Source organism: Gymnoscopelus braueri, assembly GCF_963280865.1.
Source record: "Gymnoscopelus braueri genome assembly, chromosome: 10".
Lineage (NCBI taxonomy): Eukaryota > Metazoa > Chordata > Actinopteri > Myctophiformes > Myctophidae > Gymnoscopelus > Gymnoscopelus braueri.
The window spans coordinates 4,099,436-4,120,460 of NC_137611.1; the positions used below are offsets into that span (position 1 = coordinate 4,099,436).

General features: G+C 42.6%; 1 protein-coding gene across 1 annotated transcript in view; it reads right to left on the reverse strand.

The window, feature by feature from the left end:
* Positions 1-21,025, reverse strand: part of pappa2 (pappalysin 2) — a gene marked incomplete at its 3' end in the record, with an annotated part of 201,019 nt that overhangs the window by 117,976 nt on the left and 62,018 nt on the right. The window contains exons 13-14 of the mRNA XM_080438933.1: positions 11,138-11,320; positions 5,117-5,444 (exon numbers count right to left, since the gene is read on the reverse strand). Coding sequence (XP_080295059.1) covers positions 5,117-5,444; positions 11,138-11,320 — 511 coding nt within the window. The remainder of the gene's footprint in view (positions 1-5,116; positions 5,445-11,137; positions 11,321-21,025) is intronic.

Below are 21,025 nucleotides of genomic sequence, written 5' to 3' on the forward strand. Positions count from 1 at the left end.
TACTATATATGTCTATGAAATTAATTCAAGGACCCCAACGGAAACAAGTCCGCAAGGACTTTTTTGGCCGGACCTTTTAGACAAAAGCATTATTATTATAGACACTTTACAAATCTGTTAACATTCTCCGTGAATGAAACGAGTGTTGTGATTGGTCGTACCGTGCAAGACTTAGTCGACTAAAACCTTTATGATAATTAGTCAACTAAAACTTAGGCTGCCCCAGCGCGTCTGATATCTGGTCTAGAGGGGCGGGTTCAAAATCTCCGGAGAGAGAATCCGTGGGCTCCCATTGGTTCACCGATCTGTGCGCCCGCCCCCGCCCCCCTCCTCCTCCCCCAATGTGCAGCATTGAGAGCCCTGACGTCACAACATTTGGAGCGACGCCCACTGCACTCTGGTTGGTTGGGGAAATGAAAGGTTGACTCCCACTTCCTATGCCAGGAACGTCAACAGGCTGGTCCAGGCTCTTATTTTTGAGCAAAACGCGAAGGAAAATAAAAGCCTGGAGATCGAGATGAACTAAAACTAGACTAAAAGTTAGACATTTCAGAGTAAAATATGACTAAAACTAAATGGAATGTTATTCAAAAGGCTATGACTAAAACAATCAATCAACAATTTACTGTCCAAATGAACAGTAGTAGGGCTTTATAAAATGAATAGTGAAAAAAATAAACAAGATCTTTTAGCGACTTCCTCTGAACGTTATGAAGATAATGGAGATCTATGATGTCCTCACTATGATGTCATCAGTGTGATGTCATCAGTGTAATGTCATCAGTGTGATGTCACAGTACTGAGATTGTCTTGAGCTGGGGTTGCTATGGTGATCAATTGACCATATATGGGAGAACGACAGGCATCGGGCCTCACGGATTGGTCAGTCTCTCCATGATGTCACTGACTGCACCCATATAAGTAATCACACACACAATAGACAAAGCATTCTTTTATGGAGCGAGACCGAATCAATCATCTTTAATCCACAGTAGCTGCAGGTGTTGTGAATCCTCTTTAATCCACAGTAGCTGCAGGTGTTTTGAATCCTCTTTAATCCACAGTAGCTGCAGGTGTTTTGAATCCTCTTTAATCCGGAGTAGCTGCAGGTGTTGTGAATCCTCTTTAATCCACAGTAGCTGCAGGTGTTTTGAATCCTCTTTAATCCACAGTAGCTGCAGGTGTTGTGAAATGTTCCGGTGGACCGTTCGTGTCAACGACGTACCAAACAGAGACTGTCATCATGCTGCTGTTACCGTGGGAGACGAGCTGTACTCCTTCGGACCGGACGACAACACGGAGGGCAGAAGACACAAGGGTGGTCAGATGGATTCTAAGGTCGCTGTGTTTGTCTTCAACACAGTGACTTTGCTCTGGAGGAAGTTGACCCCAGTGACACCTGGAAGAGGAGAACGTCCCCTTGAGGTTCCCTCCTGGAACCTCCACCACACAGCTGTGCTGATAGGGGATTTTATTTACATCTGGGGAGGGTTTAATCAGCACAAGAGGAAGTTCTGTAACGTGCTTTATGCATTTGATGTCGACACCCACAGATGGTTCAAACCAAAGGTTTCTGGGACTGTTCCAGAGGGGAGGGACTACCACTCAGCCTGTGTCTTGGGGAAGGTCATGTATATTTATGGAGGAAACATCCAGCCTCTCTTACGCATTAATGACATCTACAAGTTGGACACCACCACAATGGTCTGGTCTTTAATTATCACCAGAGGAACTCAACCTCCTGCTACAACAGGTCACTCTGCCACCATCATCGGGACAAAGATGTTTGTATTTGGGGGTTGTGGGTATGATGGGTTCTTCAACCGCATCAGAGTGTTTGACACAGAGACCAACCGCTGGTCAGACACACGGACCGTTTTTCCAATAGCACGCTGGAGACCTTCAGCCTTTACCTACAATGGAGAGCTGTACATATTTGGTGGATACGGTAAATCTACTCCTCTCTACTACAATGATCTGTCTAAATTCAGTCCAGAGACCTTCTCCTGGAAGAAGGTTGGGCCCAAGGGGAAAGGACCGTGTTCAGGGATGTATAATATGTGCGGTTGCATGATGGGAGATCGTGTCTTCCTCTTAGGAGTTGAGGGTGAATCCGATGACCTGTATGTCTTAGACTTCAGTCCTAGTCTTAAGACGTTATGTAAGCTAGCAGTTATTCAGTACGGTGTGGAGCAGTCTGAACTCCCACACAACATCAGGTGGGAACTGAAAGCCATGACTACCAACAGCAGGAGATGATATGATATCCCACAGAAAATAAAATCTTAATAAAAAGAATAGGTCACAGGTTCTTTTCTCCCTTTTTCTCCGCAATGTAGTCGTTATGCCAATTAACTCCTCCCCTCACACATGTCTGTGTTGTCACTGCTGTCGTATCCTACTGACTCACCTACCAGTGAGGAGCCTCCACCAGGAGGACGTCGTAGAGCTTTTGTCCTACTCCTCCCGCCCAACACCCCAGCCCGTAGGAGTACATAATGACCCATATCACCCTCCTCCTCCTCCTCCTCCTCCTCCTCCTCCTCGCCCGGCTTCCCTCCCCCGAACACGGGCCAATTGTGTTCGTGCAGACGCTCGACAAAGCCGGATGCACTACGGTGGATACAAACCCACAACCTCCGTGGTGGTGGGCAGGGACTTTACCACTGCACCACCCGAGCGCCTTTTTAAAAGAAAATCTATTATATTCAATGCAAAAAAAAATACACAATTAACACATTGAGTGCCAGAGGTTTTTTAAAACAGGGTACAGCCAGTGCCAGCGTTTTTTACCGTTTATTGGCGATCTTTTGAGAGCTGTAGAACCACAACGAGGACCCGGATGTAAACAAACAAAAAAGTGTCTGGGCGATGACCAAGGGTTCCGTCTAACGACTGGAACAATAACAGTTCTACCGCTATCCGCCACCCGCCTGTCGAAAATGGCTTGTTTTGACCACAAAAAAAGAGATATGGAGATATGGACAGGGGGTGCACATAACTGGTGCGCAAGTGCGCATGTGTCTCAAAATGCATGCTGCGCGGCACATCAAACGAAGGGAGGCGCTCTCGCGTACCAACAGCTGGGACCACTGGGACAGGAATTTACTTCCTGAAGCCGCTCTCACACATTCACGGTGTGTCGAATCCTGACACAGTCAGTCGCACACATTAAGCTGCTGGCTGTGTTACAGGCACTCGTCACCGATGATGAACGCACCGTGATATGTGGTGCAAAATATGCCGTGAGCATCCCAATTTGGTGGATAAAAGCAGTGCCTTTTCTACAGGGACAAATAATTTCAGTCACCCAGCTTTTGATAAGCATGAGAAAAGCAAAGAGCACATCAACGTAGTGCAAACAATTGATAACAGGAGCAGCCAGGATCGGAGTCGCCCTCTTGACAGGTGGCAGGACAACATTAATGAAGAACAACGTCAAGCACTGTGTAATATATTTCTGTTGGCCTTCCACAAAGCCAAACATGCACGTCCTATGCGTTCATTTGAAGAGGACATTCCACCATTCAAGAGAGTTAAAGGTTTCATGATGTTCAGTTTTACCACACATTAAAAGTCTTTGTCATGGTCCTTCAAACGTGTATAGAAAGTTTTAACAAAAAATTCCACTCTATTGATCCATGTTAGGTGTTTTTCTCTCACATTTCTAAAGCCTTTTCAACTGCAATGAAAAAAGAAATCTTTGCCTGCGGGTGTCGCTGGTGAGGGATTTTGCCTGTCAATCATCGCCTCTGCTCCGCCCCCCCCCCAAAGGAAAGGATAGGGGAGGGGAGGGGCGAGGAGGAGAGTGGGCGGGATTAATCGACTGTGACCTCACTGTCGAAGGGCCAAGCTCAGATTACTTTTCAGCCTAATTATTCAGAAAACCCCAGACCACAGAAAATCCACTGAATGTTCAAAGTTCCGATTTTTTAGGTGTATTTGAGGTCATAAAACCCCCAAAAAAAACATTCAAAATAAAAAAAGTGAAAATGAATGTCATAGAACCTTTAATGTCGGGAGAGCCTATCATTCACGAGAAGGGGGGTCCCGCATCATGCAGACCGTGGCACAGACAAGTTATCCATGTATCCCTCTTTTATCCACCCTGCGAGATGTGCCGCGGCAAAATGTATTTATTTATTTATTTGGTGCACACCAAGTAACATATCCAGGTGCTCCCCTGAGAACTAGACCAAAAAAGGTGTGTGCGCCCCTGGATGTGGACCTTCTTCTCAAGATCCCATCATTGGGGCGGATGCACATCGGTTTTTTTTTAGGATGACATCACATCCGTCCTTTCCCTTTTAAGGGGTCCTAGGATCATTCCTTAACACATTGACTGCCAGAGTTTATTCATAATGTACTCACCCCTGTGCCAGCAATTTGCGTGTTTTTTAATTTTTTTGTTTTGTAATTTTTCATTCAAATACATTCTCTGATTGTGTTGTCAAGCACCTACGATTGTTCCACCAGTAGAGAGCAGCACATCCAAACATTGATCACCTCGCTCACCCCCTCCCAAACAGGCCCACGTCATATCCGGTCATTCAAAGGATGTGACGTTTCCGACTATTTTGGCCCGCTGATCGGCCTGAAAACGACGTGATACACTACGACGATGACTGTTAGTCACCCGGACAAAGAAAATAGAAGTTGAGCTGTCCGTTTGTCTTTCATACCGTGTGAAAAACTGTGTTTTTCCTTATTCTGGCCGAAAATCACCGGAGAAAAACAGCGTGACCCGGAAATGAATTTTTTTTTTTAGATCCGGCTCCGGGTGAGTGTGACGTAAGTGGAAAACGAAAGTGTTGATGAGAAATAAACACAGCCGTGCGATCACAGATTAAACAATGAAAATTCAAAAGAACGTGTCAACTCGTTCTTAGGAATCCTGGCACTCAAGCGATGGATTTGAAAGAACGTGTAGACGGGATCTTGGCACTGTATGTGTTAAGTAGTGTTAGAGCGCCCTCTTGTGGATTTCTCAACACCAAAAAAAACTTCGCACTCGACGGGTGTATTTGTAAAAACCAGGATCTACGTTTTTTTCACCCAGTGTGTTAAATCGTCATTCGCAATTATTTGCATGACAATTACTCGTCAACTTAAATACCTGTCGGTGAACGTCAGCTGGGTCTGCGGGGGTGCGGTCGCCACTTCCCGCGTATCCGTCTTGTCGGCGATGAAGGGGGGCCGGCGGTGGACGCGGTACGCCAGGGGCCGGCAGCCGGAGCACAGGGGGCTGCGGGGCCCCGACGACAGCATGGCGGCGTCCAGCTCCATCTTCTCGTCGAACGTGCACAGCTTGAGCCGTGCCACGGCGGCGCCGTGCGTGTCCAGGCGCAGCGTGAGCGGCGTGTCGCAGAACACGTGCTGCGGGCCCAGGTCCATGCTCTCCCCCAGCTCCGTGATCAGCTCCACGTTGGCGACGGCCGGGTTGTCTGAGATGTTTAAAGGCAAACAAAGCATTAGACAAAAATAGACAGTGGTGGAAAAAGTACTCACGCTTTTTACTTAAAGTTGTACAATGCAGAATCCCAAATAACGATTTTTAGCAACCTCTGCTGGTCACTACCGTCACTGCATACAATTTCCGTAATCCTCGATTACCCAGAATTCCATTCGTTTTCACCGGAAGCCGGAAGCGTTTCAAAAAGCGATCTTTTAATTGTTTTATACTATCTACGGATCGTTTCTCTTAGCCAGTGGAGCATTAGTTACCATGAGCTGTGCTTTCTTTTTCTGTTCTTTTTCGATCTTCCAATCCTACATTCTCTTAACATCAGCGTGAGGTTCCTTTTTGCTATTACCGCGGTAGTTCCTGGCCAAACAGGAAACCGTTGCGGTAGTTCCTGGGGACGTCGGCCACGACGTCATGACGTTGGCCAGGAACGTCATTTTCCCGGGAAAGTCCCCCCCTTCACCGTTCAATAGTAAATATATAAATAAAAGGCTTCCGGGGGTGAAATTCATGGAGTGGGTGTTGTGAAACTTTTGCCACTGACAAAAGATATACAATTTAACTTTAGTTTTGTTGAAAACGTTACCTAGTATTACTTTAAAGGTTTCATGACGTTCAGTTTTACCACACATTAAAAGTCTTTGTCATGGTCCTTCAAACGTGTATAGAAAGTTTTAACAAAAAATTCCACTCCATTGATCCATGGCAGGTGTTTTTCTCTCACATTTCTAAAGCCTTTTCAACTGCAATGAAAAAAATAATCTTTGCCTGCGGGTGTCGCTGGTGAGGGATTTTGCCTGTCAATCATCGCCTCTGCTCCGCCCCCCCCAAAGGAAAGGATAGGGGAGGGGAGGGGCGAGGAGGAGAGTGGGCGGGATTAATCGGCTGTGACCTCACTGTCGAAGGGCCAAGCTCAGATTACTTTTCAGCCTAATTATTCAGAAAACCCCAGACCCCAGAAAATCCACTGAATGTTCAAAGTTCAGATTTTTTGGGTGTAATTGAGGTCATAAAACCCCCAAAAAAACATAAAAAATAAAAAAAGTGAAAATGAATGTCATAGAACCTTTAAAGGAGAATTTTGGACTAAGGTTTTCTACCTTTTCTATGATGTTATGATATCTTAGGATGGATGGTACAGTAGAAGAATTTCATAACTCCATCCCAGGTCCACCACAGCTTAAAACGTGCACGGATAGGCCTTGCGTTAAATCACATATTTTAATAGCTTTTTTTTTTTTTTTTAGATCTGACACGTTCATAGTGACAGAACACTATGCAACCAAAAAAAAAAAAGACGAGATTGAAATCTCGAGATTTCGATCTCGTCGAGCGAGACTTCTCTATATATATATATTTTTTTTTACAGTGTTCTGTCACTATGAACGTCAGATCTCACCAAAAAAAATGTGAAAAAAAGCTATTAAAATATGCGATCTAGCGCAAGGCCTATTGGCGCACGTTTTAAGCTGTGGCGGACCCAGGATGGAGTTATGACATTGTTCTACTGTACCATTCATCCTAAGATATCATAACATCATAGAAAAGGTAAGAAAACCTTAGTCCAAAATTCTCCTTTAAGTAACAGTATCAATACTGCAATATAGAAACACTCTGGTACAAGTGAAAGTCCGGAATAAAACATTTCCTTGAGTAAAAGTACACAAGTATTGCCGTCAAAATGTATTTTAAGGTACCCAAAAGTAAAAGTAGTCATTATGCAGAATATCCCACTTCACAAGTTTTCAAATGTATAAAATGTATAACAATCTTTTGAAAATAGCAGATCTACAAGCTCACAATGCGTCGCGATATGACGCATTGTGAGCTTGTTGATCGGCTATTTTCAAATGGCTGAAATGTATATATAGGGCTGAAGTGGTTAATGTATGTTGTGTAATAATAATCAAAATCTGCAAAGTAACTAGTTACTAAAGTTTTCAAATAATTGTAGTGGAATAAAAAGCACAATAATTTGATGACCGGCAGCGGTTTTGGTAGGAGACACAAAGGAGACTCTTTGTGTCTCCTACCGGAACCGCTGCCGGTCATCAAATTATTGTCTTAGGAATGAGACAAAAACTAAAAAATATCCATGAATTGAAGTCTCCATGGGGTGACTAATCCATAGGAAAAAATATGTTTTGGGGGTGACCTATCCCTTTAACACATCGGGTGCCAAACACGGTCTGAACCGTGTTTTCACAGAGTAGCGTTTCGGTGCCGAACACGGTCTGAACCGTGTTTTCAGTCTCTTTTGTTCTTTTCCACACGGGAGGGCCTAGAGCAGCTCTGGAATCACCCGCGGTGATTCTGAGAAGGAAGGGCCTTATAGATCACAGTGCCAAAAAACATGGCTCCCCATCCGCCTCCGTTCTATTTCCTCTAAAACCCCTATAACTCCGAAACTTTTTACGCTGGGGAAAACGACTCATTTTGTATGCGCGATCGCTCCGCCATTGTTACTCGCGTGAGAGATGTTATCGTTCCAGGCGTTAGCCAGGACCATCGTGCAAAATGCACGCATGCTTTGTTTCACATGGATTGCTCGTCGTAGAGTCTACAGTTTAAACAGCGCAGCTCAACGGTGAGATTTCTGGCACCGAACGTAATCTGTTATTATAAAATTATGGCACCGAATGTGTTAATAAAGTATGAAATCAATGAAATCAATAGAAGACATGTTGTGATATTATATGATCTGCATTTACGGTTTACATTTCTTATTGAGTGAAGTGACAGTGGGTCGACCTCAGGCCTGGTAAAAACATTATTCACGCCGTGCTGCCAGAACCAAACTCATGGAAATGATCAGTGGTGGTAGAAGTACTCAGATATTTTACTTAAGTAAAAGTAGCAATACTACAATATTAAAATACTCTGTTACAAGTAAAAGGCCTGTGTACAAAATGTTACTTAAAAAAAAGTATAAAAGTATTGGCATCAAAATATACTTAGTACCAAAAGTAAAAGTACTAAAATGTTTGAAAATTGCAGATATCTACAAGCTCACAACGCCCCGCATGGCGACACGTCGTGAGCTTATAGATCGGCTATTATCAAATAGCCTGTGTATACAATAACATAGGGCTGAAGTGGTTAATGTATGTTTTATAATATAATGATTTATATTTGCAAAGTAACTAGTAACTACATTTTTCAAATAATTGTAGTGGAGTAAAGTCCAATATTTGCCTCTGAGATGTAGTGGAGTAGAAGTAAAAGTACTGAAAACTGGAAATACTCCAGTACAGTAAAGAAAATGCCCAAAAATTGTGCTTAAGTGCAGTACTTGAGTAAATGTACTTAGTTACTTTCCACCACAGGAAATGATCCTGCTCTAAATGCAGCAACAGAGATCATCTTGTTTTGTTAACAATTACTGTATTGACACGCTAAAGCAAGTTTTGGACAAGGTTTTGGATTAACAACACAATAAATCAGCTTTGACAAAAAAAATAATGTGTAAAATGATCTGTGTCAAAATAAATGTGTCTCTAAAGTGGTTTCAGCCTGCACGTGATGCTAATGCGCTAGTTACATGTTTACAGAGGACCAATGGATAAGCCACATGTCTGTTGTCAATTAATAACTCATTTTTGTGCGGTACACTGCTTAAAATCCTCCTTCTAGAGACAAGGCGAAGTGGAAGATATTTCTCAAGAAATCTGCCAATCCCCTAATAGACAGATGGAGATAATTCAATAGTGCGGTACACACATACTCACGCTGAGAAGAATATTAAAAACCCTTCCTAAAATAAAGTGGCCTTTCCTTTTTACAAAAGACTTCAAGGCCTCAGAAAGTTCCATTCATTTTTATCTGCATTAGTCATTTATGACTGACTGACTGACTGACTGACTGACTGACCATTATCTGCATTAGTCATTTATGACTGGAGAGGTTTCATGTTTTTTTTGTGTTTTTTTTGTCTAACCGGGGGTCCAGTCAGTACGAGTCCACGTCGCTTACTGACTGACTGACTGACTGACTGACTGACTGACTGACTGACTGACTGACTGACTGACTGACTGTCTGTCTGTCTGTCTGTCTGTCTGTCTGTCTGTCTGTCTGTCTGTCTGACTGGCTGAATACTGGAGTATTTCCAACTTTCAATACTTTTACTTCTACTCCACTACATCTCAGAGGCAAATATTGTACTTTTACTCCACTACAATTATTTAAAAACTTTAGTTACTAGATTTTGATTATTATTACAAAACATACATTAATCACTTCACTCCAGCCATTTGAAAATATCAGATCTACAAGCTCACAATGCGTCGCATTGAGCTTGTAGATCTGATATTTTCAAAAGATTTGTATACATTTTTTTACATTTGAAAACTTGCAAAACGGGACATTCTGCATAATGAGTACTTTCTACTTCTGGTTACTTTAACTACATTTTGGCACCAATTCTTTTGTACTTTTACTCAAGTAAAATTTTGAATTCCGGACTTTTACTTGTAACATACAGTGTGTCTACATTGCCGTATTGATACTTTTACTTGAGTAAAACATTTGAGTACTTTTTCCACCTCCTCCTTTACCTGTGGATATGTATTTATATATGTGTACCTGTGGATATGTATTTATATATGTGTACCTGTGGATATGTATTTATATATGTTTACCTGTGGATATGTATTTATATATGTGTACCTGTGGATAGGTATTTATATATGTTTACCTGTGGATATGTATTTATATATGTGTACCTGTGGATATGTATTTATATATGTTTACCTGTGGATATGTATTTATATATGTGTACCTGTGGATAGGTATTTATATATGTTTACCTGTGGATATGTATTTATATATGTTTACCTGTGGATAGGTATTTATATATGTTTACCTGTGGATATGTATTTATATATGTGTACCTGTGGATATGTATTTATATATGTTTACCTGTGGATATGTATTTATATATGTGTACCTGTGGATAGGTATTTATATATGTTTACCTGTGGATATGTATTTATATATGTGTACCTGTGGATATATATTTATATATGTGTACCTGTGGATATGTATTTATATATGTTTACCTGTGGATATGTATTTATATATGTTTACCTGTGGATATGTATTTATATATGTTTACCTGTGGATATGTATTTATATATGTTTACCTGTGGATATGTATTTATATATGTGTACCTGTGGATATGTATTTATATATGTGTACCTGTGGATATGTATTTATATATGTGTACCTGTGGATATGTATTTATATATGTGTACCTGTGGATATATATTTATATATGTGTACCTGTGGATATGTATTTATATATGTGTACCTGTGGATATGTATTTATATATGTGTACCTGTGGATATATATTTATATATGTGTACCTGTGGATATGTATTTATATATGTTTACCTGTGGATATGTATTTATATATGTGTACCTGTGGATATGTATTTATATATGTTTACCTGTGGATATGTATTTATATATGTTTACCTGTGGATATGTATTTATATATGTTTACCTGTGGATATGTATTTATATATGTTTACCTGTGGATATGTATTTATATATGTTTACCTGTGGATATGTATTTATATATGTGTACCTGTGGATATGTATTTATATATGTTTACCTGTGGATATGTATTTATATATGTGTACCTGTGGATATGTATTTATATATGTTTACCTGTGGATATGTATGTGACCCAGAGGGTGAGCGTGTGAGGGACCACAGGGTGCAGGAAGGTCAGGGTGAGGGTGCATCCCTCGGGGTCGGGGCAGGGTGACGTCACGTTGGTGTCGTACAGGCTGAGCTCAGGACTCCAGGCCTGGAGGCTGGGCTCACACGGCTGCTCCACGTCAGGAGGGCCTGAGGAGGACAAAACACACACTATGAGCAGGGGCGTAGCCACGGGAGGGCAGAGGTAGGCCTGGGCCCACCATTTGGTTTTTCTGCCCACCCCCCAAAAAAATAAAAAAAAATAATATATATATATATATATATTTTTTTTTGAACCCATTGAGACCTGAAGCCGATTCTACATGTCTCCTAAATCTCAACAGTTTTCTGAAAAACGTATGTTTCTATATCAGTGGTGCTCAATCTTTTTCATGTCAAGGACCCCCAAAATGTTATGTATTTGGCCGCGGACCCCCATCAAAATATTTTGTTCCAGGGACCCCCCAGAAGCAAAGATTTGAGTTAAAAATTTTCGCTTAAAAATATATATATATTCAAAGATTGGCACTCATTTTCAGGAATTTTCAAAAATAGCAGATCTACAAGCTCGTAGCGCGGCACTCGGTGCCTCGCTATGAGCTTGTATATCTGCTATTTTTGAATAGCCCAAAGTGTAAAATAATGCTTTTTAGCTCAAATCTAAAAATGACACAGTTCCAGGTCTTAATGGGTTAATATCATATTCAGCCATTTTGATAACAGTGTATATGTCACAGTACGTTTGGAGAACCAGTACGATTGAAGACAGAGCGCTCGTTTTTAGGCACGGGGCTCCTTCGGGGGGAGGCGGGGCTTTTCGAGACAGGGTTTATTAGCGAGGCTCGCGAGGAGGAGAAGGAGGATGCGGCGCTGCGAGGCGTGGGTTTATTACGCGAGGCTCGCGAGGAAGAGGAGCCTCCTCCTCCTCCTCCTCCTCGCGTAATAAACCGTCCCGTCCTCTCCTTCTCTCCTTCTCCTCCTCCGAGGAGGAGGAGAAGGAGAACGCGGAGAGGCGGGGCTTTGATGCGCCGAGCGGACCTGTCTTTTGTTGTTCCCCCCCACATAGCAACCAGGAAGCTACGCTAGGGGAACCATAATATCTATGAGGGGAACGCTGAACACGCGTTCACACGCACACGCTTGTCCATGACGGAGGCGCGCCGATTTAGTGGAGCTTGAGGCCGAGGAAGCGCGCCCTCGCGCCTCGAGGCGCGAGTGCCCGCGCTGACCGGCCGACGCTCCACTAGTCGACTCAGCGCCGTTTGATTTGTAAACCGATAGGGACAGAATAGTTCTTTTCATGGATCACTGTGTGTGTGTGTGTGTGTGTGTGTGTGTGTGTGTGTGTGTGTGTGTGTGTGTGTGTGTGTGTGTGTGTGTGTGTGTGTGTGTGTGTGTGTCAGGGAGAAAGTAAAACAAAAGCCAGAACACAATAAAAGTATCTAAACAGTCCTGCTTTCAATAAACCAAAAAAAGCATGAGCGCGTGCGCGTGTGTGCGTGTGTGTGTGTGTGTGTGTGTGTGTGTGTGAGACTGTGTGTGTGTGTGTGTGGCCATATATGTTTGTGCACAAGCCTGGCTTGTGGCTCCCTCTAGTGCTGGGTGGGTGGTAAAAACGAGCGCGCTTTCTTCAATCGTACTGGTTCTCCAATCATACTGTAACATATATATAGATATCCGAAATCCGTCACAAACCCGCGAAAAAAGTGTCTAGAACCGCTAATAAGCGTGCGTGCACGCATCGGCTTGCACGCATCGGCTAGCGTTCTGGCTAAGCCACTGACTATGAGAAGAGGAACACATAGGCATGTATGCAGCGGTGGAAAGTAACTAAGTACATTTACTCAAGTACTGTACTTAAGTAAAACATTTTTGCATTTTTGCTTTGCTGAACTATTTCCAATTTTCAGTACTTTTACTTCTACTCCACTACATCTCAGAGGCACATATACTTTTATTCCACTACAATTATATGAAAACTTTAGTTACTAGTTACTTTGTAGATTTTGATTATTATAACAAAACATACATGAACCACTTCAGCCCTATATATACATTTCGGCCTTTTAAAAATAGCTGATCTACAAGCTCACAATGCGTCGCATCGAGCTTGTAGATCTGCTATTTTCAAAAGATTTGTATACATTTCACACATTTGAAAACTTGTGAATTGGGACATTCTCTATAATGAGTACTTTCTGCTTTTGGTACTTTAAGTACATTTTAAATTTGTACTTTCACTCAAGAATTTTTTTTATTAGGACTTTTACTTGTAACAGAGTATTTCTACATTGCAGTATTGATACTTTTACTTAAATAAAAAAAATGTAGTACTTTTTCCACCACTGTATGTGTATGTGTATGTGCATGCATGCATACATACATGTGTGTAATACAGTTTGTGTAGACCTGTATGGGCGTGTATGTGTGGCCATGGCTCTCTTTAATCTGTGTATCAGATGGTGGCAAACGACTCCTCGAGGATTCAGAGATCTGACTCGCTCATCCTTCCTGCTTTCATCTCTCTCTCTCTCTCTCTCTCTCTCTCTCTCTCTCTCTCTCTCTCTCTCTCTCTCTCTCTCTCTCTCTCTCTCTCTCTCTCTCTCTCTCTCTCTCGCTCTCTCTCGCTCTCTCTCTCTCTCTCTCTCTCTCTCTCGCTCTCCTTCCTCACACAGTTTGCACATCAATTGTCCTTCCTCACACCACGCTGGTTCACAGATTGATGCCTGTTTACTGTTGATTAAATTGTTTAATGTTTACTGGTGCTAGATCCTGCGAGAGCGCGTTGCTGGGACAGAGAAAGGTTGAAAACTTGTCCTGTACATGTCCTCCTGTACATGTCCTCCTGTACATGTCCTGTACTTGTCCTGTGTTTGTCTCGTGTTGGTCTGTACCTGTCTGTACCTGTCTGTACCTGTCTTGTAAAGGTACAGACTGTGTTTTTTCTGTTTGTGTGGATGTCCATATTGTATTGTTGAATGTTTTGCTTGATATGTGTTGTGTTTGTTTAATGCATGTATGCATCTCTCCATCTAATGCATGTACAGTATGCATGTTTATTTTTTGACTTTCTCATTTATTTAGCTTTTTGTGAGTTTGTTTGTCTGACCGGGTTTTGTATTTATTTATGGTCTTATTTGAGCTTAAAGTGAGGGGAGATTCTCCCTGGCTGGTGCTCACTGAATTTGAAGGATCTGTCACTAAAATGTCATGTTATTATTATTTATTTTTTTCACCCGTAGTTTCTCTCTCTCTCAAGATTTGACCTTCTGTCTTTCATTCCATTTTATTTGCTTCAATTTCTTCAATTGGACAAAATCTGCGGTTTGAAAAAAAAAAAAAAGCTGCGTTTCTTAAACACACAACCTCTCTCTATGGGGACACAACGAGGAGACTGATGGGGGATAGAGACGTCTCTCTATGGGGTGGGACGATATGGGTACCTCACGATACGATATATATCACGATATTAGGCCCAGGATAACAATATATATCACGATATTCGACGATATTCGATATATTGCGATATCACGATATTCAATATATATCTATGGGGACACAGAGAGGAGACTGATGGAGGACAGAGACGTCTCTCTGTGGGGACACAGAGAGGAGACTGATGGAGGATAGAGACGTCTCTCTATGGGGACACAGAGAGGACTGATGGAGGATAGAGACGTCTCTCTATGGGGACACAACGAGGAGACTGATGGAGGACAGAGACGTCTCTCTATGGGGACACAACGAGGAGACTGATGGAGGACAGAGACGTCTCTCTGTGGGGACACAACGAGGAGACTGATGGAGGACAGAGACGTCTCTCTGTGGGGACACAACGAGGAGACTGATGGAGGACAGAGACGTCTCTCTGTGGGGACACAGAGAGGAGACTGATGGAGGACAGAGACGTCTCTCTATGGGGACACAACGAGGAGACTGATGGAGGACAGAGACGTCTCTCTGTGGGGACACAGAGAGGAGACTGATGGAGGACAGAGACGTCTCTCTGTGGGGACACAGAGAGGAGACTGATGGAGGACAGAGACGTCTCTCTATGGGGACACAACGAGGAGACTGATGGAGGACAGAGACGTCTCTCTGTGGGGACACAACGAGGAGACTGATGGAGGACAGAGACGTCTCTCTGTGGGGACACAGAGAGGAGACTGATGGAGGACAGAGACGTCTCTCTATGGGGACACAACGAGGAGACTGATGGAGGACAGAGACGTCTCTCTGTGGGGACACAGAGAGGAGACTGATGGAGGACAGAGACGTCTCTCTGTGGGGACACAACGAGGAGACTGATGGAGGACAGAGACGTCTCTCTATGGGGACACAACGAGGAGACTGATGGAGGACAGAGACGTCTCTCTGTGGGGACACAACGAGGAGACTGATGGAGGACAGAGACGTCTCTCTGTGGGGACACAGAGAGGAGACTGATGGAGGACAGAGACGTCTCTCTGTGGGGACACAACGAGGAGACTGATGGAGGACAGAGACGTCTCTCTGTGGGGACACAGAGAGAGGACTGATGGGGGACAGAGACGTCTCTCTATGAGGACACAACGAGGAGACTGATGGAGGACAGAGACGTCTCTCTATGGGGACACAACGAGGAGACTGATGGAGGACAGAGACGTCTCTCTGTGGGGACACAACGAGGAGACTGATGGAGGACAGAGACGTCTCTCTGTGGGGACACAACGAGGAGACTGATGGAGGACAGAGACGTCTCTCTGTGGGGACACAACGAGGAGACTGATGGAGGACAGAGACGTCTCTCTGTGGGGACACAACGAGGAGACTGATGGAGGATAGAGACGTCTCTCTGTGGGGACACAGAGAGGAGACTGATTGGGGATAGAGACGTCTCTCTATGGGGACACAACGAGGAGACTGATGGAGGACAGAGACGTCTCTCTGTGGGGACACAACGAGGAGACTGATGGAGGACAGAGACGTCTCTCTATGGGGACACAGAGAGAGGACTGATGGAGGATAGAGACGTCTCTCTGTGGGGACACAGAGAGAGGACTGATGGGGGACAGAGGTTGTTTCTGGGGGAAGAAGCAACGCTCAACGCTTCAGCAACTCCACGACATCAAAAGGACTTTCAGACGGCGGAGAGAGAGGAGGCCGTGTAGAACAGTGGTTCTCAAACCTTTTCATGTCAAGGACCCCCAAAATTGACACATATTATCCCACAGACCCCCATTTGAAAAGACATGCCAGGGACCCCCATAAGAGAACATTTTTACGGCTCTAGCAGAGATTCTCGACTATTTTAACTTCAAGGACCCCCAGTTTGACAAGCTTTAGGGCTACGGACCCCCATTTAATGACATTTCTATCTCTGGGACCCCAATTGAAATAGTAAGATCAATGTTATTTTAACCCTGAGAGTGTACAAATGGAACCAAATGGACCCGTTAGGGTCCATTTGGTTCCATTTGTACACTCTCAGAGTTACAGACCCATAAGGGTCCATTTGGTTCATAAAATCATTTAGCTGGGGACCCCCTGAAACTCCCTCAAGGACCCCTGGCGGTCCCCGGACCCCACTTTGAGAACCAAGGGTGTAGAGTGAAGCGCTGCGCGGCGGCGTCTACGTCCATTGAGGCCGCTCCAGACATCTATGACACTCCAGATGGTTCACGTCAATCGTTTAAGCGAAGGAAATTTGGTTAACGCAGAAAACAGAGAGAGGATTCATATTCCTTTGCATATATGGTTATCATTGCATTTTCCCAGCATCTCTCTAACACGCCTTGGGGTCCCTCCTCTCTTGCTTCGCTCTCAAAAAGAAATGTCATTTTTCACTAATGCCATTTTAGTATTTATTTATTCGTGTGGCCTGACCCATGTTAACCAACACGACCAACACCAGTGGTTTTCAAAGTAGAGGTCCCGAGCCCAGGGGGGGGGGGGGGAGGTTTGCTAGAGAGGTGGTTCCCAAACTGGGGGTTGGGAGCCCCAGGGGGGTCCCCAAATTATATTTGTGGGGGGTCCCCAGATGATTAGCCTAAACATGCAACATTTTTTTCTCAAACAAATCAACATACAGTGTAAGTATATACAGGGTGTCTGCACATTTATAAAGTGACAATTTAATGACTTTTAAGACCTTTTTAATACCAAATTGGCCAAATTGTCAAACACTACGTAATAAAGAGGCAAACATAGCCGAAAATAGCCGATCTAGAAGCTCATAGTATTTTCCAAAAATTCCAAGTGCTTGTCAAGGTGGGGGGTCCCCAGTTCAAATATGATTATGTTGGGGGGGTCACGGCCTGAAAAGTTTGGCAACCCTTGGCTAGAGGGGGGGGGGGGGGAGGAGAGGAAAAGAAAAGAAAAAAAGTCCATAAGAATCCATAAGATTGTTGGCATCTCTATTTTGGCCATGTCAATGTTGTCAAAAAACATTTTCGAAAATGTTTTTTACAAGCTCACAACATGTCACACAGCACAACGCGTTATGTGCTTGTAGAACAGCAAAATTTCGCAACAGGGGGGGGCCGCAGCCGATGGCTATTCGGGGGGTCTTTGGCATCATGGGAAAGTGTGGGAACCACTAACCTATACGACGCCCCTTCAGAGAGAAAGGCTCTGTAACAGTTGGATGCAGCCTTTAGCCCCGAGATATGCTTAACCCATTAAGACCGGGAACGCATCTGTGTGTCACGTTAGATTTCTTTGGGCTATTTTTGAAAAATCGGGAAAATGTGTGCAAATCTTTCAATATATATATATATTTTTTTAAAGCAAACGTTTAACTCAAATCTTTGCTTCTGGGGGGGGGTCGCTGAAACAAAGTATTTTGAGATGGGGGTCCGCGGCCAAATACATATAACTTTGGTTTTAATTTTGGTTTTGTAGAATCCCCCCAAAAGCTAAGATTTGAGTCACAAATGTTCACTTTAAATATATATATATATATATATATATATATATATATATATATATATATATATATATATATATATATACTATATATATATATATATATATATATATATATATATATATATATATATATATATAATATATATATATATATATACTATATATTTTTTTCTTTTCAAAGATTTGCACACATTTTCACAATTAAAAAATTAATTGCAGATCTACAAGCTCGTAGCGCGGCACTCGGTGCTGTGTTACACTGTAGATCTGCTATTTTTGAATAGCCCACAGAAATCGAAAAATGACACAGTTGCGTTTCCGGTCTTAATCGGTTAAAAAAAAAACAGAAGAGGCCCCACGACCAAACAACAACAAGCCACATTCTGAAGTAACGTGGGCGGTCGGTCAAATCGAGTCCCGCCAAAACTACAGCCAAAAACGGTATTTTTTCTTCTTTTTTTTCCACCATTGTACTCGTTATGCTTGGTGCGTGGGACCTCGGCTACGATATCCATCCACCATGAATATTGTCTCCAATTTGTTACAAATCCCATCATCCCGCGTGGGGGGGAGAGGGGGGGACGGGGGCGCTGCATGCTTTGCCCCCCCCCGTCCTCCCGCCTGGCTGAGAAAGTGACCCGCGCATCATCGCCTTCAGAAGTGGGGAAGAAGGATCGGCGAGCCAGCTAGACTGTCTGTCTCCGCAGCTCTGTGGATCCCACTGTTTAGCTCATTAAGACCTGCTAAAAATGTCTTCTCCAACCTTTTTCCATGTGTCAAGGAAAATGTTATGTATTTGGCCCGCGGGTCCCACAAGATTTGAGTTAAAAATGTTTAAAATATATATATATATATATATATATATATATTCAAAGATTTGCACAAACTTTCCACAATTTTTCAAAGAAATAGCAAAAAATAGCAGATCTACAAGCTCGTAGCGCGGCACCGAGTGCCGCGCTACGAGCTTGTAGATCTGCTATTTTTTCAATTGCCCAAAGAAATCTTAAAATGACACCGGATTGAACAGGATTAAACTTGTTTACTAAATGTTCGCTTTAAACATATATATATATATATATATATATATACTGTATATATATATATATATATATATATATATATATATAAATTAAAAGATTTGCACACATTTTCACGATTTTTCAAATAAATTACAAGCTCATATAGCTATGAGCTTAGTATATCTGCTATTTTTTTAATATAGCCCAACCCAATGTGCTGTATAGATAGAGCTTAAAATCTAAATATGACACACAGAAGCTTTGCCGGTCAGAACGGGTTAGAGTAAGACTGTAATTGACTCTTTATCATCATTATGGTCCAGCAGCGAAAGAGCGGGAGCCGTAATCCCTCCTGTTCTCTCTCTCTCTCTCCCCCCTTCCCTCTCCCTCTCCCTCTCCATGATGTTTTCAAAAGCATAAATTCCAACGGAGGATTTCCACATATTTGGGCAGAGTTTCCACCGAAGAGGGGAGCGTTTTTGTTGTGTTCTCTCTCTCTCTCTCTCTCTCTCTCTCTCTCTCTCTCTCTCTCTCTCTCTCTCTCTCTCTCTCTCTCTCTCTCTCTCTCTCTCTCTCTCTCTCTCTCTCTCTCTCTCTCTCTCTCCCCCCCCCCCCCAGTGGTGTAAAGTAACTAAGTACATTAGTTACAATTAAGTACAATTTTGAGGTATTCTTTTTACTTTACCGGAGTATTTCCAATTTTCAATACTTTTACTTCTACTCCACTACATCTCAGAGGCAAATATTGTAGTTTTACTCCACTACGATTATTTGAAAAGTTGAGTTACTAGTTACTTTGCAATTATCAATTATTATATTATAACACACACATCAACCACTTTAGCCCTATTTTATCCATAGGCTATTTGAAAATAGCAGATCTACAGGCTCACAACGTGTCGCATTGCAACGCGCTGTGAGCTTGTAGCTCTACATTTTAGTACTGTTGGTGCTTTAAGTACATTTGGATACCAATACTTTTGTACTTTTACTCAAGTAAATTTGGAATTCCGGACTTTTACTTGTAACAGAGTTATTTCTATATTGCAGTATTCATACTTTTACTTAAAGTTGTACAATGCAAATTCACAACTAACGATTTTTAGCAACCTCTGCTGGTCACTACCGTCACTGCATACAATTTCCTTAGTCCTCGATTACCCAGAATTCCATTCGTTTTCACCGGAAGCCGGAAGCGTTTCAAAAAGCGATCTTTTAATTGTTTTATACTATCTACGGATCGTTTCTCTTAGCCAGTGGAGCATTAGTTACCATGAGCTGTGCTTTCTTTTTCTGTTCTTTTTCGATCTTCTAATCCTACATTCTCTTAAAATCAGCGTGAGGTTCCTTTTTGTTATTAGCGCGGAGTTCCTGGCCAAACAGGAAACCGTTGCGGTAGTTCCTGGCCAAACAGGAAACCAGTGCATTTCCACCTCCGTTTTCCGGCCAGATGACGTCATTTCCCCGGGAAAGTCCCCCCAGTCCACGTTCAATAGAAAATATATAAATAAAAGGCTTCCGGGGGTGAAATTCATGGAGTGGGTGTTGTGAAAATTTTGCCACTCACAAAAGATTTAAACTTTAGTTTTGTTGAAAACGTTACCTAGTGTGCCTTTAAGTAAAACATCTGAATAGTACTTTTTCCACCACTGTCTCTCTCTCTGTGTGTTTTTTTCTGTCTCTATGTCTCTCTTTTCAATCCTTTCTTTCTTACTTTCCTTCCTCTCTTCCTTCTTACCTTGGTTGTAGGGGTGTGGGAAGAAATCGATTTGAATACAAATCGCGATCTCATGTTGGACAATTTTTATTTTTTTTCATTAATCTTTTTTTTTTCAGTATTTTTGTATAATCACATTTTTGAGAAGTGGCAAGTTCTGGGCTGAATCGGGGAAAAAAAAGTTTTTGAATCAGAGAAAAAAAAGTT